This window comes from Aureobasidium subglaciale (genome assembly GCF_000721755.1).
Source record: "Aureobasidium subglaciale EXF-2481 unplaced genomic scaffold scaffold_15, whole genome shotgun sequence".
NCBI classification, from domain to species: Eukaryota; Fungi; Ascomycota; class Dothideomycetes; order Dothideales; family Saccotheciaceae; genus Aureobasidium; species Aureobasidium subglaciale.
Genome location: NW_013566980.1, coordinates 494,519 through 521,874, shown reverse-complemented (window position 1 = coordinate 521,874; position 27,356 = coordinate 494,519). Strand labels below are relative to the sequence as shown.

General features: G+C 51.6%; 11 protein-coding genes across 11 annotated transcripts; 6 read left to right on the top strand and 5 right to left on the bottom strand.

Moving 5' to 3' along the window:
• Positions 1-81: 81 nt before the first annotated feature.
• Positions 82-5,800, top strand: AUEXF2481DRAFT_316929 (uncharacterized protein). The gene is made up of 3 exons (XM_013486979.1): positions 82-2,418; positions 2,475-5,294; positions 5,350-5,800. The coding sequence occupies exons 1-3, from the start codon at positions 286-288 to the stop codon at positions 5,398-5,400; spliced, it is 5,004 nt and encodes a 1,667-aa protein (XP_013342433.1). The 5' UTR covers positions 82-285; the 3' UTR covers positions 5,401-5,800.
• Positions 5,801-5,853: 53 nt separating this feature from the next.
• AUEXF2481DRAFT_30991 (glycoside hydrolase family 13 protein) lies at positions 5,854-7,718 on the top strand (the record flags this gene model as incomplete). Its single annotated transcript, XM_013486844.1, has 4 exons — positions 5,854-5,917; positions 5,977-6,402; positions 6,462-7,126; positions 7,179-7,718. The coding sequence occupies 4 exons, from the start codon at positions 5,854-5,856 to the stop codon at positions 7,716-7,718; spliced, it is 1,695 nt and encodes a 564-aa protein (XP_013342298.1).
• A 570-nt stretch (positions 7,719-8,288) lies between these two features.
• Positions 8,289-8,959, top strand: AUEXF2481DRAFT_6489 (uncharacterized protein; the record flags this gene model as incomplete). The annotated part of the gene is made up of 3 exons (XM_013486782.1): positions 8,289-8,351; positions 8,494-8,600; positions 8,665-8,959. 3 exons carry the CDS (start codon positions 8,289-8,291, stop codon positions 8,957-8,959), a joined length of 465 nt encoding a protein of 154 aa, XP_013342236.1.
• Positions 8,960-9,416: 457 nt separating this feature from the next.
• On the bottom strand, positions 9,417-10,486 carry AUEXF2481DRAFT_30989 (uncharacterized protein; the record flags this gene model as incomplete). The annotated part of the gene is made up of 3 exons (XM_013486843.1): positions 9,417-10,267; positions 10,355-10,406; positions 10,463-10,486. The coding sequence occupies 3 exons, from the start codon at positions 10,484-10,486 to the stop codon at positions 9,417-9,419; spliced, it is 927 nt and encodes a 308-aa protein (XP_013342297.1).
• A 472-nt stretch (positions 10,487-10,958) lies between these two features.
• Positions 10,959-13,146, top strand: AUEXF2481DRAFT_41643 (uncharacterized protein). The gene is made up of 3 exons (XM_013486894.1): positions 10,959-11,593; positions 11,653-12,569; positions 12,626-13,146. Exons 1-3 carry the CDS (start codon positions 11,131-11,133, stop codon positions 12,860-12,862), a joined length of 1,617 nt encoding a protein of 538 aa, XP_013342348.1. The 5' UTR covers positions 10,959-11,130; the 3' UTR covers positions 12,863-13,146.
• AUEXF2481DRAFT_41642 (uncharacterized protein) lies at positions 12,902-14,501 on the bottom strand. The gene has a single exon (XM_013486893.1). The coding sequence runs from the start codon at positions 14,312-14,314 to the stop codon at positions 13,055-13,057; it is 1,260 nt and encodes a 419-aa protein (XP_013342347.1). The 5' UTR covers positions 14,315-14,501; the 3' UTR covers positions 12,902-13,054.
• Positions 14,502-15,795: 1,294 nt separating this feature from the next.
• Positions 15,796-16,728, bottom strand: AUEXF2481DRAFT_81197 (uncharacterized protein; the record flags this gene model as incomplete). The annotated part of the gene is made up of 1 exon (XM_013486931.1): positions 15,796-16,728. One exon carries the CDS (start codon positions 16,726-16,728, stop codon positions 15,796-15,798), a length of 933 nt encoding a protein of 310 aa, XP_013342385.1.
• A 286-nt stretch (positions 16,729-17,014) lies between these two features.
• On the bottom strand, positions 17,015-19,380 carry AUEXF2481DRAFT_6484 (uncharacterized protein; the record flags this gene model as incomplete). Its single annotated transcript, XM_013486781.1, has 3 exons — positions 17,015-18,902; positions 18,960-19,247; positions 19,298-19,380. 3 exons carry the CDS (start codon positions 19,378-19,380, stop codon positions 17,015-17,017), a joined length of 2,259 nt encoding a protein of 752 aa, XP_013342235.1.
• Positions 19,381-19,884: 504 nt separating this feature from the next.
• On the bottom strand, positions 19,885-22,037 carry AUEXF2481DRAFT_41638 (uncharacterized protein). The gene is made up of 6 exons (XM_013486892.1): positions 21,899-22,037; positions 21,839-21,849; positions 21,255-21,783; positions 21,092-21,187; positions 20,853-21,043; positions 19,885-20,727 (listed from the first exon to the last, which is right to left on the bottom strand). Exons 1-6 carry the CDS (start codon positions 21,966-21,968, stop codon positions 19,897-19,899), a joined length of 1,728 nt encoding a protein of 575 aa, XP_013342346.1. The 5' UTR covers positions 21,969-22,037; the 3' UTR covers positions 19,885-19,896.
• A 952-nt stretch (positions 22,038-22,989) lies between these two features.
• AUEXF2481DRAFT_30984 (uncharacterized protein) lies at positions 22,990-23,562 on the top strand (the record flags this gene model as incomplete). The annotated part of the gene is made up of 4 exons (XM_013486842.1): positions 22,990-23,016; positions 23,069-23,191; positions 23,251-23,318; positions 23,370-23,562. 4 exons carry the CDS (start codon positions 22,990-22,992, stop codon positions 23,560-23,562), a joined length of 411 nt encoding a protein of 136 aa, XP_013342296.1.
• Positions 23,563-25,116: 1,554 nt separating this feature from the next.
• On the top strand, positions 25,117-26,494 carry AUEXF2481DRAFT_6481 (uncharacterized protein; the record flags this gene model as incomplete). The annotated part of the gene is made up of 2 exons (XM_013486780.1): positions 25,117-26,137; positions 26,190-26,494. The coding sequence occupies 2 exons, from the start codon at positions 25,117-25,119 to the stop codon at positions 26,492-26,494; spliced, it is 1,326 nt and encodes a 441-aa protein (XP_013342234.1).
• Positions 26,495-27,356: the final 862 nt, after the last annotated feature.

Here is a 27,356-nt window from a genome sequence, read left to right as displayed (position 1 = left end):
CGTTTCATCCGTAAGGCATAAAACGTCAGCGAAAACATGCGATCGCTACTTGTACTAACAGAGTACAGCATGATAATTGAATCTTGCTCGCTGTACGGTCTATTCCTTGTGACATTACGCAAAATACTGTGCAATTCATCTGCCTGGACGCTCTCGCAATTCCGCAACCAATTAATACCCTCAATGCATACCTTGTTCCACACCGTCGCATCCCAATCGCAACGAATTTAGCGCATATCGAGCATCTTGAGACGCAGCATCTCTACCCAACACGTCCATTCACACATGAAGAAAGGCGACCTTGAGATCGGGAAGCAGACCGGCCCATACGACACCGAGAAGGTTCGCCAAAGAGTGCACAGATGGCAGGCAGACAGCGCTGGAGCCATCAGTCCAAAAGAACCCAAGAATGTGGTAACTGTACAGTACGACGAAGAAGCTGTGGAGACGACACGAGTCAAGCGATCAAATAAGACTTCGCCAGGAAAGTCGCGAATCGAATCGAACAAACAGTCGTCTCCCACGAAATCGCTCAAGACGCTTCGAGACCTCGACGCGGATCGACAAGCTTGGGTTCGTAAGAAGGGCACTCCCCGAAATGATCTGGACTCGGACATCAAACACGCTGCGGCTCCTTTGAAGCGAGTAGTCAGCGATGCGCACTGGCGCAAAGACCGTTCTCCCACCAAGACGCCTCCGCCTATATCAAGCACAGATGCGAAGTCTTACACTATCAAACGAACTACCGTTCCTAGGGAGAACAACACTTCTCCCCAGCTCAATGGGGACAACGACGGGATTAGAGTTAGGCCAATCAGAGACGACGACGACGACGACGATGCTGCCCAGATACCATCAGCCAAGGAAGCATCTCGCATGCCGACCAACGACCACACATCCAAGAAGCCGAAGCAGCGTATCTCACGACATCGAATCAGCTCGACGAGCGCAGATGAGCCAGCAAATGATAAGAATACGAGAAGCGCCCGCGAAGGGAGTCGGGACAATTCAGAACGCAAACGCAGGCTACGCCGTCGACATGCTTCCCCGGCAGCTTCCGAGGCGGAAACAGAGAACATGTCGATTGCGCAGACCTTGGATCCGGACGACAGTATCAGTACCCGAAATGCCCGTAGTCGAAAACGACACGGGCAGACGACCAGTGCGCGAGAGAGGTCTGTGGAGAAGGAGAGTCCGACCGCCGGCTCTAAAGAAAGAATGAAAATCGAAACACCGCCATCAAATACGGTGCCAGCGCCAGCACCTATATTTGGCAACCGAATCGAAGCATGGCTCGGCGGTACTCCCGACCCTTTTGTTGCAAACGAGGGTGCACAACAGGAAGGCGAGCGCGAAGAGAAACTGATCTCAAAACGTCGGTCTGGTGAGTCTTCAGGTTTGAAAGGGTCTGTGAAGCGAAAAGGCTCTGCTCCTGCGAGCTCTATCAACGATAAAAAGGGTAAAGCCACACCAGCATTGTGTTCTGCAGCCCCGGATCCAAGCCTGAGAGAGACACTTCCACCCATCCCGGAGTCTACGCCTTCCCACTTCAAAGACCGAGGCTCTTCTTACTCTACATCCTCTGTATCTTCAGACATCCAACTGCCAGATGTCCAGAGCAGCAGACAAACGCTGGATCTTGATTCTCGAAGACGGTTTCCTACTACAGGGAAACGACTATCCACCATTGCTTCAGCGGAGACACTGCAGGAATCTGCGGCGCCATCTGAAATATCTGAGCAAGAAACAGTTGTGCCGGAACGTACAGGGTCTTCGAGCAACACGAGCGGGCCCAAGCGTAGATTGACTCGACATGAAGACCTCATATCCGTGTTGTCACTACCCATGACCGACGCTAAGAGTATTGTCTCAGCTCGTAGTATACGGACTAACCGAACTAGACTTGAGAAAGCTACTCTCCAAGATCTCTGGAACGAGCTCACAGCAGATGAGATCAAGTACCAGCGTGAACTGCGCACATTGGTGGACGGTGTGATCCCGGTCCTTCTGTCCTGTGTGCTCTCCAAGTCAGATTCAGCGACTGCCGCCGGTCTATTTGGACGCTCTATGGTGGACAATGCGACCATTACCAAGCCAATTGTGGATATGGGAGTTGCTCTCGAGCGTTTAAAGGCACACCATCGTCGAATTCCGAAAAGCGATAGCAATGCACTTATGTCATGGGCTCAAGGAGCTACGCGCATATATTCGGATTATCTCAAGGCATGGAGAATGGGATTCCAAGACGTTGTCGTCAATCTCGCACCTCCAGATCCCAGCGCCAGCACCACGTGGGATGATGGATTGTTGAGAAATGAGGACGGTGACTTGATCAACGGCGACGGGGAGAGAGTCGATGTTGCCTTTCTGCTCAAGAGACCCCTTGTGCGTTTAAAGTATCTTGCTAAAACGTTCAAGGTATGTATCAGCATCGCATGATCGATTTTCACGGGTTTGATGCTAACTAATGGCAGGGTTTCAACTTTCTCGCACCTTCGACTTCGACGAGCCTCATGGTCGAAAAGTACCAAGATTTAGTCACAGAGGCTCGTAGGAGATCCAATGATGAACGAGCTCGATTGGAAGACGAAGCAGCCGCAGCTATTGATCCAACTCGTGCTAGAGATCTTCGAAGTCTAGCTTTGCTTAAAGGCGTCAGTGTTGATGCAACACGATGTGTGCGTGCCAGAGATTACTTTGACATGAACATCATCCACTCCAGCGGACAGCAGCTGGATTGTAGGATCGAGATTGTTATTCGCGACGATAGTCCTGTTCGTGGAAATGGTGGTGATGTTCTTATCTGCGAGATATCTGACACCGGGCGATGGTTACTATTCCCACCACTCAGTAAGGAGTTTGTCTCTGCAAGGACTGGTTCTAGTCCTGAGAAGATCGTCATCATGGTCCGGGGGCGACACTCCAACCACCAGGAATGGCATGAACTTCTGTCTTTACGTGCCGGTGACGAATCTACTGGAGCTGAATGGGTGGAGATGCTCGGCATTAGCCCTGTGCCTCCATCCCTGGCAAGGCAGTCCAGCTTTCTCACTAAGTCTCAACTTCCGTCTGACCGTCATACGTCAGAAGCTACATCGCCTGTACCTCGAGGGACTGACTGGACAAAAGACCTCGAGATTCCGATTGGAGAAAGACCAGACTCATCGAAGAGCTGGTCTTCCGGTCGTGGTGAGCGAGAGAGGCTCGTGTCCATTACCGAGGATGTGAGGTCATTCAAGCCGTTCATTCCAGGAGAACGGTCTCAGGATGGCCTTACTCTTCCTACCTTATCTTCACGAGAGTCTATGGTAGAGGCGTCCTCAGGGGACCTGTCTGGTCTACGAAGGTCACGAGCGACGCGCCACAGATCGTCACTACCTGTGTCCCCTAGTTCGTCCACCTCTTCCTTGCAAGTCCCATTGGAACAGAAGACCAGATCCCGCTTGGAACGCCCTACCCAGCATATGTCAAGAACTGAAACCGGAACTACGTTAAGCTCATTCTCGAGCCAATCCACCCTTTCACAACCAAGAAAAGATTATAGTGTCTGGATGCCTCCATCTACAGTCGCATCTGACGAGTCCGAGGAAGACAACAGCTATAAGGAATCAATCTCTATAGCGCGGCCACATCTCCACCGCAGGTTATCATCAGTACCGACTCTCGATCCACCTCGTACTTCGAAGCTTCGTCCAACAAGCGAGCCAAACTCACCGACCCAGCCTCCAGACATATTTGACCACCCGTCACCAGCCCAGCTCGAAGGACCTCCGAAGCCTTTATCTGTACCAACCAAACTACAGAAACGAAAGCCAAACGGTAAGGGTGTCAGTTTCGATGACATCCTCGGCGACATCTCCAGTAAAGATAAAGACTTACCTCCTCCGAAGCCGAAGCGCTTCTCTCTCCCGTCTTTTACTCCTAACTTCTTGAAAAGGCATCGCAGATCGTCCTCTCCTCTCAAACATGAGTACGAACCATCCCTTGCGACGGAGTCTTCTACAGAAACTGAGTCGTCTTATCTTGAGGACGACGATGATTCTATCACGTCCGATTCATCTGAAGATGTGCTGGAAAATATCGAGGACGTCCCATCATTCGATTCGCCTTCCCTGAACAAGATCGGAAAGGCAACCCCACCAGCATCGCTTGCCTCGTTAGCAACCACTACGCTCGGTCCCTCAAATTCTGCCTCCCAAGCTCCGTATCGAGCAGTTCCCACCCAGACAGTAGATGTCTCGAAGACTGTCGCATCACTTTATTCATGGTCTGATCGAGGTGCGTGGGAGATCCTGCACCCCAACGAGTGCGTCGTTCTTGTCACGCCGGGATTGATCGAAGCTTTTGACATGAACGAAGCTATTCCGGATGGTAGTGATATGACAAGTCCTTCTGCTAGAGGTATACAGCCTCTGGTAGCATTTGAAGTCACTCCTCTGGTACCTCTGCGTCGTGGAACAGCTCTTGATATATCGATCAGATCACCTCCCACAGCCAGTTCCCTAATCCGTGCCAGCAGTAACGTCATGTTCCGTTCTCGGAGCGTTGAAGAGTGTGATATGCTATACTCGTTCATCAATACTGCTCGAATTAATAATCCAACATATATTGCTCTGCAAAACGCCAGGGGACCAGTTACTGAAAACACATGGGCTGCCGCAATGGACCGCAACGACGGCCAGCGAGCAGCAAATGGCTCGTGGTTCCATAATTCTCTCCGCAGGAGTAATACATATCGATCCAAGACCTCTCGGACACCTTCTGCATTGACTGATTCTTCTGTCGGTACAATGAACACCGCTTTTTCTGCGTTGCGCCGGTTCAATGGCAACAGTCGACTCTTCAATATCGCCAAAAGTACAATCACATCACGTCAAGGTAGTCGCAGTGGCACAAGTGAATCGCTCTCTTCTGGGGCGTCGACTCCGGCTGTCTATGACTCATCGCAAGGCACTCCGCTCGGAATCACGAATGCCAAAATTCGATTGTACATACGCGAGTCACAGAACAAATGGAGGGATATGGGCTCAGCACGACTATCCATACTTCTGCCTCCACGTGCATCAAATGGACTCCCAGCAAGTCCTCGAACAATGGGATTGGAAAAACGCATCTTAGTCAGTGGTAAAACTAGAGGTGAAACACTGTTGGATGTCATTTTGGGCGAGAGTTGCTTCGAGAGGGTAGCCAGAACAGGCATTGCAGTCAGTGTCTGGGAAGATAGAACTGGTCCAGGCACTACAGGCGGAGTCCTGGCTTCGAAAGCAAACGCCTACATGATTCAGCACAAGACCGTAAGTTGTTTCTGCCGCTTGTTAATGCGAATCTTCAAATACTAACGTCAACCAGGAGCGCGAGTGTGCATATACGTTTGGCCTTGTCGGTAAGCTTAGGTACTGAAATGGAACAAACAGCAAGCCCTTCTGTCAATGTTGACAGCTTCATCGAACTCCCCTTTTCTCAATTCACTTCACTTCACTTCACGAATCACATATTACGGCCTAATACTTGTTGTAATTATATAACTTTTTCAAGTGGTAGAGAAATGATTACGCAAGCCTCCGAGACCTGTTGCCGGGCTATCACCATCTTGACCTGTATGGCTGGTCCTCCAGCACATTCAGTCTCACTCAGGCCCGTACAGCAATCAGGCGTGCCTTCAACTTCGTCCAAGCTCACTTGATGTACACTGAACAGTAAATAGTGCTACAAGTGAGAAGCAACGCACGAATGACTCGAAGCCAGCAAACATAAATAAGTTACCCTGGTCCGTACACACTCCGAAACACCAACAACAATCTGATCCTAGAGATCTTGCCTTCAACCAAATTCATCTACCGACACATCATAATCATGAGTTCGTGGCTACGTAACAAAGCTCAGAAGATTGAGGGCTTCCTGGACTCTCATACGAAGTGTAAGTATAGCGATGTCTGCAAACAAATTTCAGTGGTGGAAGTGTTAACCATGACGTAGCGTCCGCCAACGGAGCCGCACCAGCGGTGAAACCAGCGCAAAACGGCGATATAAGAATATCGACCCCTCAAAACCAGACACTCTTGCAGACATTCGAGTGGCACACGCCTGGCGGACACTGGACACGACTCACACGCACAGTGCCACTTCTTTCAGACCTCGGCATCACTTCACTTTGGCTTCCACCAGGCTGCAAGGCCAATGAACCACACGGCAATGGCTACGACTGCTACGACCTTTGGGATCTTGGCGAGTTCGATCAAAAGTACACACGCGCAACCAAATGGGGAAGCAGAGAAGAGCTGGATGGGTTGATTGCAAAGGCCAAGAGCATGGGAGTTCTGATCATTTGGGACGCTGTGTTGAACCACAAGACGGCCGGAGACGCCAAAGAGGAATGCTGGGCTGTCGAAGTCGACAACAAAGGTTCGCGCATCTGATCCATTTCTTTTTAGACGGAATTCAAGCTCACCGTAACCTTGCAGACCACAGAGTCGAGACGTCGGCCCTCAAGAAGATTGAACCCTGGATTCACTACTACTTTCCTGGCCGTGGAGACCACTACAGCAGCATGAAGTGGCACTCGCAACACTTCAGTGGCACCGACTGGGATCAACGTACCCAGAAGAATGCCGTCTACAAGATCCTCGATCCTCCCGAAACAGCTCCCCGTCCAGGATCAGCTGTCGACCCCAAATGGCGCAAGAAGGACTGGGCCATCGATGTCGATGACGGCGGCATGGGCAACGGAGATTATTTGATGTTCTCTGACATCGACTACACAAATCCCGAAGTCAAGGAAGATGTGCAAAGATGGGGACAGTGGATGGTGAGCGACGTCGGTGTGGACGGCTTCAGACTGGACGCTGTGCCTCATTTCAGCTGGAACTTCACCCGTGATTGGATCCACAACGCAAAGAAAGCAGCTGAACGCCAGAACCGTGATCTCTTCGTCATGGGAGAGTTCTACAGTGGCACTGTGTCCAAGATCCTGCAGTGGATGGACAGAGTGGACAACGGAGTTTACGCTTACGACATCCCACTCTTGACCAACTTCGCAAAGATTTCCATGGCAAAGAGCAAGCTTGATGTCGACTTGAGAAAGGTCTTTAAGGGTACCTTGATCCATCACCGACCCAACAACGCTGTTGTTAGTGACTCCATGCTTTATGACATGTGATTCAAGCTGACTATATACACAGACTCTTATAACCAGTCACGATACCCAGCCAGGACAGACTGTCGAGACTCCAGTCGCACCTTACTTCAAGCCTCTGGCCTACGCCATCATGCTTCTGCGCCGCGAAGGTCTGCCTTGTGTCTTCTGGGGCGATGTGTACGGCATCAAGGGTCCTCACCCATCACCAGCCGCCTGTGGAGGTAAATTGCCTACCCTGATACTCAGTCGTAAACTCTTTGCATATGGTGAGCAGACCGACTATCTCGAGAGTAGAACTTCGATTGGTTGGGTTCGTCACGGTACTTGGGACAGAGCTGATGGCTGTGTTGTCATCATGAGCATTGGAGGTGCTGCTAAGAACAGCATGTTCGTTGGTCCCGCCAAAGCTGGCCAGATTTGGACTGACGTGCTGGGCAACTCCGAACATGTTGTCACCATCGACGAGAAGGGTTATGGCGTCTTCAAGTGCGTTGACAAGAGCGTCAGCGTCTATGTTCACAAGGACGCCAACGGCAGAAAGGAATTTGGAACCTGCCACCCTGGACACTTCGTCATGGAGTGATTGACTTCGCACTAAGATGTTGCAATAAGCGAAATCTGGTAAGCAGAGCACATAACGATACGGCCCCGGAAGCAGGAAGCGGGTATTCTTGTATACTAGTCCATAGTCCGACTACACAAGGGTCGAGATGCAGATCTGAAAGGGAGATCTAGCAGAACTTGTATATTAGCTCACGAAGAATGAACCATTTGAAACCACAATTAACTTATTGCTCTGAGTGCTAGTATGTTGTCGTGGAAGTCACACAATCTCAGATCCGATAGTGATTACAGGGACATAAATTGAATGCAGATTTGTTCAGTTGCAGACATGAAACATTGTAGCAGGTCGATGGCGACTTTAATTCATCCAACCATTGCACGGGCATGCATAGACATTGGATGAGGGATCAGAGTGAAGCTCTGGAGCATGGAGTGAAAGCGTGGAGAAACGAATGCCAAGGCCGCACAGTTTGCGCGATTAGCTCGGGCTTGGCACGCACTGCGCTCGTCGCTTGCCAAAATCCTCAGCACACCTTTGATTTGGTTGTATTCGCGCCGCCAACAGTAACATCGCTCATCAATCGCCACGATGTCGCTCGTCTCCGGAGAAAAGTCGAACTTCCAGTTCATTCTGCGTCTGCTCAACACCAACGTACGCTTTCCCACGATCCGCCCGATATTGCGCGCCCTCCAATACCCAGAATTGCCTCCCTCTACATCCAGACACGCAAAGCCACATACGCACGCACTGCAAGACGAGAATTCAGGAACAGCGTTGACATGACATTTTACAGGTTGATGGCAAGCAGAAGGTCATGTACGCCCTGACCAAGATCAAGGGTGTCGGTCGCCGCTACTCCAACTTGGTCTGCAAGAAGGCCGACGTCGATCTTAGCAAGCGGTACGCATCTCGCTCTCGCAATTCGAAACAACACAGACACTCGGATCTAACACGAACAAAACAGCGCCGGTGAACTCACCTCGGAAGAGCTCGAGCGCATTGTTACCATCATCCAGAACCCCACCCAGTACAAGATCCCCTCGTGGTTCCTCAACAGACAGCGCGACATTGTCGACGGCAAGGACTTCCAGGTTCTCGCCAACGGTGTCGACTCCAAGCTCCGTGAGGACCTCGAGAGACTGAAGAAGATCCGTGCCCACAGAGGTCTCCGCCACTACTGGGGTCTCCGTGTCCGTGGTCAGCACTCCAAGACCACTGGCCGTCGTGGTCGCACCGTCGGTGTCAGCAAGAAGAAGTAAACGACTCGCTTTCTACAACATTTTCCCGGAACGATATTGGGGCGTGTGGTGGTGCAGCGTTTTACAGCCGAATCAAAAATACCAAAGCAGTCTGCTCTCGGCTTTCTTCATGGATACGGCGCAAGACTATGGTCGTTGTTGTGGTCCGCTCTCAATGACATTGTGCTGCTGAAGAAATCAAAAACTTTTCTTTCTCGTTGACAAACACAATGATCCTTGCCGCTCGGACATGATATCTCTCGATAACTCCTGTAACAGTGACTCGACGAAGTAACGCAGTCCAACAAATCATGTCAACACTTTTCACGATGCAACTGTACTGTGATAGCCAGTAGTCGAAACATGTTAAACAATGTCTCGAGCAAAGGTAAGGATGAAACGCTTTTGATATTCACCAAACTCCAGGGGGGTATGATCGCTAGAAAGCAGTGAAAGAAAGAACAGACACAATCATCCGCTAGTCACCCTCGTTCATGACAGCCATATCCAAAACTTCTGCCCTAGCTCTTCCCTTGGTCTGTCCACTGACAAACTCGCTGAGAGGCTTGAAGCTACCAGGCTCCACGAAGCCGACAACTTCCCATTCTTCTCCCATCATGTCCTGACTCTCGACCTGCTCGATGTAGCCCAATATCCTGTCCTTGACGGTACCCTTTGTCTGGCCCTCACCTTCTGCCTCATCGCCGGGCTTGGGTGCGCTCTTGACTGCCTGCTTCAGGACTGATGTAGGGCAGGTGATTCTCAGTCTCATTCTGGCGCGAGCGACAGGAATGGGCTGATGGGCGATCAGAGCCTTCATGGCATTCAGTGCTTGTGATTTGGCATCGCGAGTCGTAACAACGCCAGTCCACATGGGCTTTGGCTTGTGCTCAGCATGGCTCTCGCCTTCTACCGGGGTTGCGGTGCCGCTCGCGCTGGGTGTGTTGGCGTTGGCATCCTTTCCGCTCTGACTGCTGAGCTGGTCCAGTGCTTTCTCGATCATGCCAGTAGTGTAGACACGCTTGCTCTTGGGGTCGACAAGCTTGCCTGCGACAATGTCGATGACTTCGGCATGCACCCTTTCCAACTGGGCGTGGCGCTCCTTCTCGCCGACCTGCAGTTCTCCTTTGTTCAGGATCTCCAGAATTATGTCGTTCAAGGGCACCTTTCCAAAGGCTTTTGTTAGGTCTGCCGAGGGAGCAGCTTGGCCTTTGGAGACGTTAAGGAAGACGTTTGGGATCTGTAGGACATTGTCGAGATCGGTCTCGACGCCGGAACGCCATTCGAGTACTTTATTCTTGTAACATGCAACTTCGAAACGCTTCTTTCCTGAGGAGAATGAGTATCGTATTCATGGGAGAAGCAGTGAGGCGCTGCGACGCAGGAGCATCTCGCGCAAGGGAAGGTGAAACATACCCTTTTTCATGCGCACAAGAGAGACATTTGTAAGTCTGATCTGGTTCGACGGCTATAGGGGAGTGTCAGCAGCAGTATAGCATGTCTTCGATATGAGATAGATGGTACCTGATTGATCTGGGCGGACGGCATGTTGATAGTGGGACGATAGTCGATGCAATATTGAAAAGAGGCTGGGTTAATTCATGCAGACCAAGTTCGGCATGCAAAAGCTGCTAAAGCCGTTCGCGTTGGCGAAAACGTCGTCATGGCAGCGGGGGAAGCAGATAGGCTTGCTCGGCATGATGCTTTCTTATCCACCGCCCGCAAGACACGACATTATACGCAGTAGAGTAACAGACGAGAGCATTGATGTGCAATATGCAGGCCTCAGGTCATTGGCTTCTGGATCAAGTATGATACTGTGTCTATACTCTTCAAGTGTCCCTCTGCAGCTATATCTTCCGCGAGCATGATGGGCAACAGTCGTGTGCTGGTTATGTCAACCCCGGGTGCTCGGTAGGGCGTGCCGTCACATCCTTGCCCGATTTGGAAGGCCGTATCAGTCAGGAACCGTGCATGGGAAGCATGACCTTGATGCATTCGATGCGGGCTGTTAGGCTCCCTCTTTCCTTTCTCTTATCCCCCCACTCGCCCTACCTTGATAACTTGGAGCTTCACTTCTTGTTTCCCATCTCCCCATATCAATCCATCATTCCAGTGCTGCATTGACAGCATTTCATCTCGCAAACAGCTACATAGCTACACAGCCATCACACGACTCTGTCTGCGCCGCCATGAAGGTCGCCGCATACGCCTCGTTGATCGGAGCCGCCACGGCTGCCGTCACTCCTGGCCAATCCGTCTTCAAGGCCCCTAAGCAGGCTTCAGAAGCATGGTCCAAGCCTCTGCACACCCTGCAGGAGTCTCTCAAGTCCTTGACTGGTGAAGCCCGCCAGATCTGGGACGAGGTCGCCCTCATGTACCCCGAGGCTATGGATCAGACCAGCTTCTTCTCTCTGCCCAAGCCTCACGCTCGCAAGCAGGACAACGAGTGGGACCACATCATGAAGGGTGCCGATGTGCAGAGCGTCTGGGTCAAGAACGCCCAGGGTCAGCAAGAGAGAGAGATCGAGGGCGAGCTGGAGAAGTACAGCCTTAGAACAAAGAAGGTCGACCCCAGCCACCTCAATGTCGACAAGGTCAAGCAATACAGCGGTTACCTCGATGATGACGAGGCTGACAAGCACTTGTTCTACTGTAAGTGGCGACTACCCTTTTGCCTCCACCAAGCCTGACCTAATCTTTCTACCATACAGGGTTCTTCGAGTCTCGCAACGACCCCAAGAACGATCCCGTCATTCTTTGGCTCAACGGTGGTCCCGGCTGCTCTTCCCTGACCGGTCTGTTCATGGAGCTTGGTCCTTCGTCTATCAACAAGGACGGTAGCCTCAAGTACAACCCTGCATCGTGGAACGCCAACGCCTCGGTCATCTTCCTTGATCAGCCCGTCAACGTCGGCTACTCGTACAGTGGCGGCTCCGTCACAAACACTGTCGCCGCTGGTAAGGATGTCTATGCTCTCTTGACCCTCTTCTTCAAGCAGTTCCCCGAGTACGCTAGCCAACCTTTCCACATCTCTGGAGAGTCCTACGCTGGTCACTACATCCCTGTCTTTGCTTCCGAAATTCTTTCCCACAAGAAGCGCAACATCAACCTCCAGTCTGTCCTCATTGGCAACGGTCTCACCGACGGTCTGACCCAGTACCCCGAGTACCGTCCTATGGCTTGTGGCGAGGGTGGCTCCCCTGCCGTTCTTGATCCCCAGCAGTGCCAGGCCATGGACAACGCCCTTCCTCGTTGCTTGAGCTTGATCCAGAGCTGTTACGATAGCGAGAGCGTCTGGTCCTGCGTCCCTGCCTCCATCTACTGTAACAACGCCATGATCGGTCCTTACCAGAAGACTGGCCGCAACCCCTACGACATCACCAAGAAGTGCGGCAGCAACAGCCTCTGCTACGACGAGCTTGACTGGATTAGCGAGTACCTCAACAGACCCGAGGTCATGAAGGCTCTCGGCGCAGAGGTCAGCAAGTACGATTCTTGCAACTTTGACATCAACAGAAACTTCCTCTTCGCCGGTGATTGGATGCAGCCCTTCCACCGCCTCGTCCCTGGTATCCTCAAGGAGATCCCTGTCCTGATCTACGCAGGTAGCCTCGATTACATATGCAATGTCGGTATATCGCTGCTGTGTGTCTATATGATGATGATGCTGACAAGAATAAATAGTGGCTCGGTAACCAGGCATGGACTGAAGCCCTTGAGTGGCCTGGTCACAAGGACTTCAAGAAGACCCCCCTCGAGGATTACGTTCTCCTGGACGGCTCTACCGCAGGAGCAGTCAAGAGTTCCGGCAACTTCACCTTCATGAGGATCGACGGAGGTGGCCACATGGTACCCTACGACAAGCCCGTCGCTTCTCTTGAGATGGTCAACCGCTGGGTCGCTGGTGAGTGGCTGGCATAAGTCACTAGACACTGAGCTAGGGGCAAGATTCAGAAGAGTATCATCGATGCTCCATTTCATTTGTTACAAGTAGATATTGTATCACTATCCTTCCTGAGCCAATGCAGCTGACATGATGGGTGAAAATCACGTTTTCGTCTCATTCTCTCTCCCTTCTTCTTGCTTGTGGCGTGGTTAGACAGAATAGTAGTTCTAGCTAGCAAAAGGATGCCTGCCAAACTGACTCCTCTCGCCAAGCTCGACACCATGTCTCTGACCGTCTATAGCATGATGCATGATTCTGTCGTTATATGCCTTGCCATCGATCTTTCCTTTAAGCCACTCGCCGAGCGTTGATGCATCAAACGCTGCCTGATTTGTCGAAGCCGCCGTATGAGGGCGGAAGCCCGCCAGTGCATCACCCACTAAGTACAACCTTCCACCACAACACTGGTTGGTAGGGGACATATTATCAGTGATGGCTTGCACAAACGGATGTGTCGTTTTGTCAACCAGCTCAGCAAATTGAGGTGGCAAGATGTCTTTGGCGTCCTGTTTCTGTTTGACCCAGGCTTCATTCTTCATCTGATCAGGGGGTAGAGTTACACGATGGCGTGTCCCATCTTTACCTGTCATGAGATCCGCGAGCTCTCCGCTGTCATCGATATAGTTCCTGTACCAGACCCAATTGACCAATCTTTTACCAGGCTCCAGCGTGCCATGGTCTCCTGGGATTACATAGGCCAGAATTTGCGTGCCCTCGGTGTGGAAGAAAGTGAACTTCTCGATGAAAGTCTCCGTCGCAGATTCTGAGATCTCGTCTTCCGGTACAGTACCTCTGACTGCGACGTATCCAGCGTAGGTACGTTCGACGGATGGCAATAACGTCTTGCGTACCGACGAGTTCGCTCCATCGGCAGCTATCACTAGATCTGCTGTTGCTTGCGCTTCCTCACCGGACTTATTGGTCCAGCACACGAGAACGCCTTCCGTTGGCCCCATGTCTTCAACAGATAGGACCTTGCATCCATACAGATAGTCAGCGTTGCCATGGCTATGGTCTGAAAGCCTGGCTTGTAGATCCTCGAGGTCAGAGCCGGAAACGTAATCCTCGATATCCATGCCGTCGACTCTCCATCTCAGGAAACGGTATAGTGTATCCCAGCTCGTCATTCGTTGTTCCCTGTCCTCTACACTTTGCTTGATGACTTCGCCGCTACGATCAAGGTATTGTCTCCGCCTGCTCGACACGGCGAAATCGTGGCCAGGACATACATAGCGGGAGAAGAAAGCTTGCGTATCAGAGCCAGCTACTACTCCAGCGCCCTGGTTGTGTAGAAGAGCCGTCGGTGATCTTTCGAGAATTGTCACCCTGGCTGACGGACAGTGTGTAAGGAGGGTCAGGGCATGCATCAGCCCAGCAAGAGAGCCGCCGACGATAATAACATGCTTCGGTTTTGGAGCGGCAGACATGCTGAATCTGCGTAATCTGGATCTTGAAAGGAGTAAGGTTCAAGTATGCCGAGTGGGCCGCTCATTATGAGCGTACAACTTTATAGTAGCTGGAACTTGATTAAGACGTCATTGATACACCATACTGCTCACACAAGCTGCCAGCCGTCGCGTCGAAAGACCACCGACTAAGGCGAATACAAGAGGCGGATGTACCTCCAGCCACCTCAACTACATGGTCGATCGCCGCATGACGACGTCCGTGGTACTATAATAGACGTGATTTGATGTATCGTGCTTTTCGCTGGTCGCACACGTCACCCTGTCGTGTAAATTCTGTGGTCGCTCTCACGATATACGCTGACTTTTCTCGGATTTCTAAGCAGACATGGACGTGGACAGTATCTATGATAGCTGACTATAGTCCCTTATGATCATAACGAGTAATTACGCGTTCTCTTCCTTGGGTGTGTCTCGTCGAGCTCCAATTCGAGTCTCACAAAGTGACAGGTCATCGAAGTGCCTAAGATCAACCTACCATTCATCACCGACGTCAGCCACATGGTAGTACATGTGGCAGAAATATTGAGAGCTCTGTACAATACCATCAATTTCCTAACCACGCACGACTATGACGGTTGCTGTCGTTCGTATTGGAATCATTAGAAAGCGTGATTGTTTACAGGGTAACCCTGTCAAACTCGACATATCGTTGCAGGTCAATACTGGCTTGAGCAGTCTTCCGGTCTTGTATGATACGTGTCAGTAGAGCCGTCAACATACACAGCGAGGACTTACGAAATATCACCGTTCCAGGCAGATAACTCCTTCACGTAGTTGTCCAAGGACACCGCCCAAGATTTTATGGTATCACGCCTCTCGACAGCTGCAGTACATCATAATTGACTGGAATGATACCAGAGTGTAATCCCTGTAGAAGATAGAAGAGTCCTTTGTAAGGCCTTTTAGGTCACACGTCTCTTTCCGTGACCGCGTATTGCTGAACCGGTGGCGCTGAGGATAGAAAGCCATATACGCCTAGCTCGGTCGATCCATGTGCGTGGAAATGACACTATGAACACGATCAACGATCATCCGATCACCACCAGCAATTCCTCCTCTCCTGAACTAAGTCCTTGCACGCGTGTAGCTTACCGAGGCACAAGCTTCTGTAAGACTGCCGCATAGCCACCGGAACATGTTGTCTCGTCGAATTCCCAGCATGCTGTCTTATGTTGGATGAAGAACAGACCATGCCTCTCACTTCCCGCGTCTTGTTGTTCTACGTTGATCGCGGAGGAGAGTGGGATGATGTATGGGTGCAACATACTGATCGTTGGAGGAGCTAGCTCGTTTGTGTGGTTTGAGGTCGAGACTCATGTCGTGACGCTTTGTAGGGCATCAATGAATACCCAAGCTGATGATATTCGCCCTGAGCGACAAGTAGCGGCAGCCAAGAGACACTATATTCCAGATGATTCAGTGATCTCTTGATTTGTGTCTCAAGAAGAACTGTCATCATCGCTCGACTCTTCTTCTTCGAAAGGCTTTTGAGGTGCTCGTACGACAGGCTTCTCGACCTCACCGGGGGTGTCTGGAGCCTGTGTTTCATGGAGAACGGCCGAAGTCTGCAAATGTGCTTGATCTGCGATAACGGCGTCAGGCAGTTCAGCCAGTATGGGCGAGGGAGACTTTGCATCCCTTAGACTGATCTGCTTCTCAGCTTCGTCGATCTTCTTCAGCAGAAATGCCACCGTACTATCTCGTGCCTTGTCGAACTGTCGGAGTCGATCAATGGGCATGAGATTGTAATCGGGTGCCAGTACGGAGGGTCTTGAGGAAGTCTTTGGTTCAGCATGTGAGTGTGGCTGTATCTGATTCGTCTTCTCCTCTAGCAGCTTTCTCAATACCAGAATGTTCTGATCACGATCCGTCAATTCGACGATCAGACTTGCTCTCTCCATGTCTTCGTCCTCAATTCGCCGGCGCTTCTGCCCTTCGCTGTCTTCCTTTTGTCGCCAAGCTCGAATCGCGTCCCTCGCAGAGTTCTCAATGTGGGCAAATCGCGCGGGGCCGAGCATGACTCCACCGTACCATCTTGCAACAACAATGGCGCCCTCCACTCGCATCTCCTCAATGACTTTCAAGACATGTCGACCTCCATAGCGCTCTCCATCGTCGTCTGTCCCAGTCTCCAGAGTCCGTACATTGCCAACTAAAGTTCTTTGCGACGAGGGACTCCTCCAAGCTAGAATGCGATGAGAAGCGTCCTTGAATTGATCCAGCTTCTGAAGCTCCTTCGCAGGCATAGTTGGCGAAAACCAGGCCTGAAAAATTGAAGCGCGATCCTCGATCTTTTCAGATATCCAGAAGTCGTGGTCTGCATCGTCTGACAGCTCCTTAACAGGAGAGGGACTTCGCGGACGTTTGGACATGGCCGGAGGAAGTCTTGATGAGATTCAATCGTGCTCGTTGACTTCGCGTCGAAAACGAGACACAGCACGCGTCTGTGGCTGTTCCGAACGTCATGCACGTTGGCGACAGATCAGTCGATTAACCTTGTCAATCAAGCTGTAGCCTACCAACCTTTCAACAACACGCAGTATGGGCTTCTTCTCCTCTTCTCACAAACTCATCCTCACAAAGCACGTAAGCTAGTTGTGCGAGAAAACATGAATGTAATTGCTTGAGTGACCTTGGAAAAGAAAAGTGGTATAATATCTACATATGCCCTGCGTTTCCACGCTTACCTCCACGCTTTTGACGATCGATGTGACCTCTCAGAATCTTGCGGTGTTCGACCAGACTTCTCTTACCCTTCCTCTTCGCCTTGCCAAGAGTCATGAGGAAGTTCTTCTTGCGGGCCTTCTCCTTGTTAGTGGTACTCTTGCCCTCAGATTCCTTCTTCTCCTTGCGCTTCGCTGTGGTTGACATGTGCTTCTCGTCACGATCTCCCTTCGCCAATGCAATCTTCTCCTCCCTGGTGGCGCGGGAAGACAGCGCAGCAAGTCCTTCGATTTCTGCGGCTGTGAGAGGATCATCAGCATGACGACCCGAAGCACCTTGTTGTTGACGTTTCTGTGAAGGCATGTGTTTGGACACGGCTGCACTGGTCCGTAGCTCTTGCAACTTGGCAAGATCTGCAGGTGTGAGAATACGGGTTGTAGCCAATTTGGAAAACTCGGCGACGGGGTCCTTTGGCGTGTCCTCTGCGTCTTTCGTTGGCTCCACGTCTGTCTTTTGCTTCTTGGCTTTGGGCTTTTTGCCTTCGTCTTCACTGTCGCTGATGTCGATCTCTTCGCCATCGCTTTCGACGTTGATCCAGCCCTCTTCATCTGAATCATCATCTTCTTCGAGATCCCATTTGCTCCAGCCTGCTTCTTCATCTTCCTCTTCCTCATCTTCGTCAGCGTCAGAAGCATCGGGATCAAGACCCTTCTCAACGCGTCTCTTCCTTCTCTCCTCTGCCTTCCATTCTTCGAGCAACTCCAGACCTTCGATACCACCCACTTCGACCTGGCCGAACTTTCTGTCTTTCAAGGTGCCCTTTTGTATGCCTATTGAAGCATCCTTGCCCCTGTCTCTTCTGCGCAACATCTCCGGACCAACTTCACGGTAGAGACTCAGCAGACCTTTGGCGGCCATGACTACACCCTTGTCCTTGCTCTTTCTGTATTCAACAAGATCCTGCAGGAGGGTCTCGTTCATGGCAAGAGGTTGTCTCACGCAAATCTCTCGAATGGCGTTGAGACCGGCTGACGCGACCTCCGAGGCAGCGGCTTCAGAGACGAACTCGTTGGCAATCTTTTGGACGAGGGGCTCGAGAGCATCCGGGGGGACGAGACTGTGGGTTGACTGGGCGAGCGATGCGAGGAAAGAAGTGACTTGAGGCTGTTTGGGGGTGAGGTACTTGATAAAGTAGGAGTAGAGGGGGATCAGAGTGAGGGTGTGCAGACCAACGAGGCGAGAAACGAGCTGAAGGACGATCAGTTTCTGGTCGAGCTTGAGTTTGGCCTTTGGAGTCTGAGTGTTGAGATGCTGATGGAACAGTCTCTCGGCGAAGCCTTGGGGATCGTGCAAGAGATGCAAAGCAGAGAAGTTGAGGGGGTGAGGGGCCTTCTTCTTCTTCTCCTTGCGCTTGACAGTGGCGGCCGCTCTCCTGAGCTCGTTGGCCTTCTTCTTTGTCTTCTTGTTGATGCCAGCCTGGTGGCGCAGCTTGCCCATGTCGATGTTCTCCTCGTCATCGCTATCTTCTTCAGCCTTGTCCTCGCGCTCCTTGTCTCCACCCAGGAAGAAATGAACACCTCCTGAAACCACCTTTTCGTGTTGAGACAGGGCAGCCTCTTTCATGATCTCGACGGCTTTGGCATCTGTCCAGATCTGTCTAGCCCACATCTCGCGAGTGATACGTACAGCCCAGACGCCCTTGGCAGAGGTAGGGTCCGAGGTGAGCAGGTTGTACAGAACCGTCTGGATGGTGCGGTTGAGCTTGTGGTTGGTGGACTTTGAGTTGGAGGTGCGGAGGTCAGAAATGATCTTGGTGAAGAGAAGAGTACGCAGGGCTTTGCTGGGAGTGTCGACTAGCAAGGGGAAGAGAGCGTTGAGCAGACTGCAAGAGCACAGGATTAGCGACGGCGATTGATGCATGGCTAGGTGGCGCGCTTACACAGCCGAGTCGATGATGTCCTTCTTGCGTAGCAGCACCAGACTGCCAACGACCTTGTCACGCAGTTCGGCTTCCAGTTCGGCATGGTGCAAGCGAAGGAGAGCCATGAGGTCGGTAGGGAAGTCGGCCGTCAGTTTGGGGTAGCAGTCGGCGCAGTGCGCGACAAAGTCGATCAGCTCTCGGAGACTGACCAGACCCTGCGAATCCGTCGAGCTCGGCGCCTGCATGAAGAGCTGCAAGAATGCCTGGTATTGGCTGTACTGGTTGTTGAAGTCATCCTTGTATGATCTGCCATGTGTTAGACCAGACCCTTCGCCCGCTGTCGCGCTGCAACTTACGCTGGGTCTCGTCGGACCTTGTATTGCAAATTCGGCAAGTCTGCATCGACTTTCTCGAGCGCTCCGACCTTGCGCTTGACCATCTTGTATGATATGCGCGCGTGTCTTGGTACTTGTCGTCGTCTTTGTGTTCGTTAGTATTTTCTCTATTGTATGCCGGGCGGTAAGCTCAAAACACGTCGACCCCACAAACTCTAAATATCCTATCATGTCGCAACTCTTGGCACATCCTACCCCCCGTATGCAAGATACCTTCTGTCACACCCTCTCTGATGATCAAAGCAGGCAACGACGAGCTGTAGAAAGGCACAGTCATATCCTATCTTGAGAAATTCAGCATAGGGAGTTGTTGACAGAATGTCTCCCGATGTCGTCGCTCCAGATCCAAAAAGGGGTCTGCCTTGAGACAGCGACAAGTATGGCAGTGCTTCGCACACTAAGAGGTAGTTATTATGCCTCTTCACATCTATGTGTTGCTCTACTGGTGTTATGCAGAGTTTGATAACCGGCAAGATGGGCTGACCATCACCACAACACCGAATCAAGGGATACATCAACGATTATATCAATAACATAACATCTACATTGCCTGACAAAAGCTACGCTGTGACTGATCTTCTGGCCACCCGCTCCTGGAACCTCTTCAAGTCTTCGATACTTACCAGCCCTTTGTTGCTGGCTTCTATCTCACCAGCTATGTCCTCGTAATGTCCAAGCAGTTGCAGCTCAAATCTACCCAATACGTCTTCGTTCATGACCCGCCCTTTCGAGACCAGCTCGTCTTCTCCGGTCCACTCCCACCATGGAGTCTGTGCTGATTGTCCTGTTATCAGCTTGGAGTTGATTGAGAAATCGTTGTGATGTTTGTGCCCATCATGGAGTCTCCAGAAACGTAACGCCTCGGGCTTGTACAGAGACTTGCCATCTCGACCTACAAGCCTCTGCAGCCATTGCATAAACCGTGACCAGGTACTAGTCTTCGGCTCTGAAGCAAAGCCTCCAAGATCCAGACGTACCCTGACCGAAGCATGAATAGACTCGTGCGTGTCTCCAATCAGCACACCGCAGTGCTTCTTGACGCCCGTCAAAGGGTCAGTGACCCTGTAGCGTCCGGGACTCCGAACCACTCGGCCAGCCAGACTCTGAGGAAATGTGAAAGAATCATAGATGGTGCCCAGTGACCAGCCCCTTGCGGGAGGGTGTCTTTGGTACCATGTCTTGTTCAGGGCTTGCTGTGTATCCAGGTAGTCGTCGTAGAACTCAATCCAGTCTTGAGCTCGCCATGTAAAGCTCGTGCCTTTGGTACTCTTCGCACTTTCGCCTGAGAGCTGATCCATCATCCAGGCTAGGGATATGTCTGCTGTTGCTGTATCATCATATGACCCGCCAACATTAGAATGTGCTCCTGGAAACCATGTCTGTTTGAGAAACTGCAGTCAAATCAGTATCTCCGTGATGAAAGCAAGACAAGGACGAGCTGTGGGAAGGCACAAGTATTTTTGAGCCTGGTGAGCCCCCACATGAAGTCGGGACAGAGCTTAGGGCATTGACTGACCGTAGGGCTGCCCGTAGGCTTCTCCCATACAGCAGGGGAGAAGGGCGCCCGATGCTCATCTAATGCCAATGCCTGAAACGCATTCTCTACGTTATTAGAAAGTCTGGTGTCAAGCCATTTGTACTCGTGTAGAAACGAAGGGAGTCCGAGGAGTTTTTGAAGACTCGGATTGACAGGTATTCCAAGAGCACCTAGGAGGTCAGAATACTGGATGGACTCGTTTGAGGGACTTCTCTTACCAACGGTATCCCAGACCCCAATCACTTTTATGGGTACATCGCGCAGCTCGTTCTCTCGGATGGGGACAACGTGGGTCAATCCAAAGCTCCGAAGCACTATAAAAAGCGAGTTAGCATAGCTGGGACTACGAGGTATTATAGATAGGCCCCAGACTGTACGTACTAGCACGATACTCATCTAGATATTCATCGACTCGCGCTGGGTCGTTTGACGGAGTCTGGGGCATGTGCTTCTTCTCCGGGTCCAGAGGGTCGCGGTAATGCTCCCAAAAAGAAGAGCAAGATTTTGTAGGGTCCCCCGCCTCAGTCCAATCTAGGAAGATCGAATAGAAGAAAGGTAGACCTTTTTTGTTCAACAGTCCAAGGTTTCCAACAAGACCTCCTAGACTTCTCGCGGTAAAACTGCCTCGTGAGAACCCTATCAGGAATATGGAATCACCGGGCGAATAGTTGTTAGCGAGGAAATAATACGCTTCTCGTATGTGCTCAGAAAGCCCCAATCCAACGCCGCCTCCCAGGAGTCGATCCTGCAAAGAAAGTCCAGTTCCTACTCCACTCTGATAGTAGACGATCTGGGGGTGGTGCTCGCTGTCCTCGGGCTTGATTGCTCGTGAGATCCTAGTCACGTTGCTTCCAACTTGTAAGTGGCCAGGTTCTCCACGACGTCCCTTGACCCAGCCAGAATCGCTGTCCTGCAGATCCAGTCAGTCGGCCAACACAATGGGAACAGACAATTATCAATCGAACCTGCCAGGTACCTGCATCCTGTCAGTCGAGATACCATAACTGCTTGATGAGGTATCCTACCGTCAAGAGCACATATGATCTTCTTCGGGTTGCGAAGAATAGCTCGTCCAGCTGTAGGAGATTCGACCATGGCGAAGCGTGAGGGTTTCGGAAAGTTACGAATTATCACAACAAATTGCAAATTGATGATGTACTACCGTGGAAAGATATAGGATAATGCGAAATAATGAAAGAAGAGGCCGAAGATGACTGTGTTGTTGAACTGTTCTTCAGGCGCAGTGTGAGGCATAGTGTAAGGCGCCCACAGCCTTGCAGGCAACGTGTTGGCTCCAGAGAAACGGTATATTGCGGCTGAGGATTTGGCGCATTCCCCTCCTTCCCGCCCCTTCTGCAGCCAAAACAGGCAATGGCCCTCCGTGATGAATGCAAAGCAGGAACGAGCTATACAGAGGCACAGTTCATTCTGAGATACGGGCCCTATATAGGGAGTCGATGGGGAATTAAGAGGACGACGACTCTTGAAAACCATCGTGCCTTGGTTTACCTTATGCGTCGCTGGCTGACTCTAGCACGTAACGATATCATTGTTCGTTCTCTTTCGCGACTGAGCCATAGGGGATAAACGAGGTATGCCAAGTGAAGGAGGAGCTCGGCTGGCGCATCCAAGACCGGGTATTCGTTGCCGGTACTGCAGGCGATGTTCTTCCGAACTGAAGTCCTCCAGCTGGTACGAACACAACTATTGGTGAACCAATCGCCAGGCATCGACAACCACCACTTTTGGCGGATCAGATGGTAACAAGTTCTGATTTATGCTCTCACATGGCGCTACTTCGTCGAGAATGATTGTTCCCGAGTCTGCCTCAGCAGGTTCGATACGTCTCAAGCGCTGATTTCGCAACGTACAGGTCTCAAAGATGGGTTCCAAGATCACCGTAGGCTTGTTATAAATGGCGTGAACGGTGTAAGACGGCAGTTGTGTTGGTAAGAAAGCTACAACAAAGTCCGGAACGGGGCAAAGGTACGAGTACTCGCGTGGGGCCTTGCCAAGCAGTCAGATCGTAGTTTGATAGTGTTTGCACAGTCAACAGCGTGCTACACAGAGCATCACCTCAAGCAAACCACAAGATATCTGAGGTTGCGAAAACGACATGGCCGCCATGATGTCGAGACGGATGGTAATTAATCTCTTGGAGTTTTCCATTGGAAAATTATACTGACTATCTCCAGCTATCAAAAGAGGAAGAAGGCGAAGAGACTGAGGTGCGCCGTGAAGATCAAGACAAGATCAACCGCTTCAGCACTTTACATCAGAAAGAGAAACTGTTGCAAGCAGATCTCAAAACCAAAGAAGTAAGCCTAGGCTTCTGCACGAGTGGACATGTTCGATTAGCTAAATCCATTCAACCCAGAAAGAAAAGGAAGACCTAGAAGAAGTCTCATCAGAACTTGAGCTTGCTGATGAAGACGAGAAGGTCTCGTAAGTTATGCAGAGTCTGCTTGCCGGCGTCCCGTCTCACCACATCACTAGGTACAAGATCGGAGACTCGTTCTTCCTGCTGCCCCTCCCCGAGGTCCAGGAACTGTTGGCAGCATCAATCGACAGAATCGATGTAGATGTGACAGCAGTCGAAGAAAAGTTGAGCGAGCTTCGGGAAGAGATGCAGCAGCTCAAAACCGCACTGTACGGTCGCTTCGGCCGCAGCATCAACCTTGAAGCATAGGGGTGGAATACTTTGGCTGTGGAATCAGAGACATGGTCCGCTTCGAGCATCCGACAACTTCTGGCAATGTTCCGTTATTATTAGCATCAAATGGATCGGAGCAAACATCGACTCGCAACCGACAAACACATTCAGGGGTGAGAAACATGAGGTTATAGTGTATGTGATGGCAAGACTATCTGTACTACAGATGACACAACTCCGGAAACAAACTTCTCAAAATAGCCAGACGCAGGCGCAGCTGCTGACGCCGGGCGAACAACTGTTTTGTGGGCTATGTATCAATCATATTATACAGACACGCGTAGCCAACGTCGCGGCGTCCAGATAGTGTATCGGCCCTTTACGCCATGCAACGAGCTCACGTCAACAATACAATTTACAGCGCTGCCATTTGCGCTGTGTTTCAGCATGTCGCTCAAAAATAGTAGAAATCGATCCCCCGTGTACTGAATTCTGTCGCGGGTATAAATGCATCAAGATACGATACTTTCCAGAGGCTGGGAGACGCCCGCCGCGAATCGTCAACTCGTTGACTTTCTTCGCCGTATTCTCCGATCCAGAGCTGGAGACCAGAGAGTAACAGAATTTCCTCCAGAACCCGATTAGACAGTCGAGCAACCCAATCTTGTCATGAATCAGTATTGATGCCCTTAAGTACCTGTCGGTGCCAGACAAGATTTGTTTTTCAGCAGCGTCAAACAGCCCATTGTGACGCTGGACTCAGGGCTCGAGAGGTAGTCTGCCTATTGGAGAGAAATGCGACATGGCAAACGTCGAGTGGAAAACGTCCAAGAAGAAAGTATGAAGGCTGCGGCGGGCACTGACGGCAAACTCGGCCACGTACGTGTTGCGTATGAGACCCAGCCTCAGGAAAAATCGAGAAGTTCAATTCAAGGAGCTAGAGCTGAGAACTTCTAGTGAGCGGTTTGGTTAGTCTCAACGCACAACAGGTTGTGAAAGTCAGTGCTCGGGACATAAATCGATTCGTGAGATTACAAGTCGGCGCAGAGGGGTGCCGTGAGTCCGTGAGAAAGGCGTTTGGCAACTTGGCACAGCGTGGAGAGTAGGATAAGCATGTGGTTACAGGGCTGAACGAGGCCGGTGAGCTAGGGCTGCGGACCCGAGGATAGTTTGGGTGGCAGACTGCGCCGTGTTGCTGTCAGAGCAGCGGGTTGAACTGGTCTGTGTTGCGGCGAGGCTGTGCGCCTGTTTCGGGAAGGGAGGCCCGTCATCGTTCCTTGCCTTCCCTGGTCGATTCTGCTCGGTCGCAACCCTTCGTTTCTTCCTTCTTCTCCTTTACCTCCCTTCAATCTGCTCCCGGCCGCCAGCACCGCATCGACATTTCCTTCTCCATCGCGCCAAACTCAGCCCCAAGGCCGAATCCACTGTCAACCCGCCCTCGTTTCGATCATCAGTCGCTCGCTCACCCCCAGATCCGAAAGGCGCTTCTTGGTCTTGGCACTAAGGCCGCGTAATCCACAACGTGCGCATCCGCTGTCTCCATAACTTCACACGCATCGCTCCTCTGCCCCCTCGCCAAACACCAGCATCATGGCCACTGCTCAATTTGCCCAGATGGGCAGCCTCCCGCATGCCCTCAAGCCAGATCTTGATATGGAGTCGTTCTTCGACTTCAACCAGGGCACTTCTCTCAACTCTCCTCAACTCTCGGGTCCTACCCCCCGCCCTTTAGTTGATGCCTCGGCCTACTACAACGCCCCTTCGCCCTTCGAGGCAGACGACGCCCACATGTTTGCCGGTCCCAGCCATGAATACGATCGTTTCAAGCAGCAGACCGGCCTGCCGGTTGGTTCTGTCGCCAGTTTCTCCGCCTTGAACCAGCCCGTCTCTGACACTTTCACCCCCAGCCATGCCTTTGGCGGTTTCAACTCGGGCATTGACGACATGGCCTTTGACCATGGCTTCAACGGTTCCTGGTCCTCCGGTATTGATGTCGACGCCGACATGAACATGGACTTCAACGCCACTCAGACCATTCCCACCATCTACTATCCCCAGCCCGCTCCGGCCCAGTCACGTTCCTCCGACTTTGTCGACCCTGCTTCTATCGGAGCCCACGATGCTTCTCCCAGCAATGTCGGCAGAGTGTGGCCCGGCATGCACCAGCAACAGGCACAGCAGGCAGCCATGGCCAAGGCTCAGGTTCAAGCTCATGCTCAGCAGCAAAGAATGCAGTTCGAAGCACAGCAACAACAGCAACAGCAGCAGGAGCAACAACAACAAAGACGAATCGCTCAGCAACAACAACAGACACAGCAGCAGCTCGAGGCCAAGCCTAGCAGAAGCCGTGCTTCTTCATACCAATCAGACCCCCACACCGAGGAGAGCATCTCACGCCTCCTTAATCAAATGCGTCAAGGAAGTGCTGTGCCGTCTGGCAAAGACGACTCTGGCATGCTCCCCCACGTCGCTCGCATGCGAAAGGAAGAGGAGGACATGGATGAGGACGAGCGTCTGCTAAACAGCGAAGAGGGCAAGAAGCTCAGCAGCAAAGAGAGACGTCAACTTCGTAACAAAGTCTCCGCACGTGCTTTCCGGTCCCGCAGAAAGGGTAAGCATCATCAATATTCTATCTGCCAAGACATGCACTGACAACATGACAGAGTACATCTCCCAGCTTGAAGGCGAGGTCGCAATGAAGGCACAGGAGGCCAACGATCTCAGAGTGGAGAACCGCAGTTTACAAGAGGAGAATGGCCGTTGCCGCCGTCTGATCGAGGTTCTGTTGCGCCACCCTGCGTATGCACCTTTCATCGAGGACATTAGTAAGGACCCTAGCATTGCTGGCCCTTTGGCTCAAGCTCCACAGGGTACTGCCGGCTCAGTTCCCTCGCAGCGTGAGGCCCCTATTGATATGTCTCTGCTGAACCTGAACAACGGTCTTCAGGTTCCCAACAACTTTCAATAGAAAGGCTCAGTCGGCTTGGCGGAGGTGCTCAATGAGCTAGCTCCTTGTTTCTTGTTATCCTGGCGGTGGTTTGGTGGAGAAAGACCACACTCATTTGTTGCCGCTTGACATCTCTCGGCGTCGCATTTCCTTTGTCAGACAATCCTCTCCTTGAGTCTCCAATGATTCACTCTATTCCCCCGCCTTGTGGCTGCGTTCTCGGGCAATGTTGGCGTTCGGTAGTCAGATCATTTCCTTTCATGATGTAGATATTGCAATCCTTTTATAGACTTGGGAACTGGGGCTTACTTTTGATTTGTCTCAGAACGTGCAGAAGATCTCTCGATACTTTTTGGTATTCGGTAAACAGCCGTATCTGCCCTGTGTGCGTGCTGTCGCACTCGAAGGAAGCTGTCTCAAGACACAATACTTTCTAGATCCGTAGTAACATGATCGAAACGCTTCTTTTTTTCAACTCCCTATGCCAATTTTGCCGATATGGGAATCGACTGTGCATTGCCGCGACCCGTCGTTTTTCTGCTCCGATTGTCGAGAGAGAGAGAGAGAGATGGTGAGAAGTGATGTGAGGGACCTGAGCTGTCCAAGTCGGTCGAGGAGCATATCGAGCACATACGAAATGGTGGTGGACCGTGCTTGGAGTCGACAAGAAATTCGGACCATCGTCATGCATTGGACGGGCGAACAGAGCGCTTGGAGGACTTGACTTAGCAGAACCTTCTCTCGCCCTATCGATGTCGACCAGTCGTCTTCGGCAGCAACAGTGACCGACTACCACCCTGGCCTACATACGGACCTTACCGTCGAGTCTGAGATCAGCGACTTGGTCACAGCGAAGGCTCCTAGTTGCGTGTAAAAGTAGCCC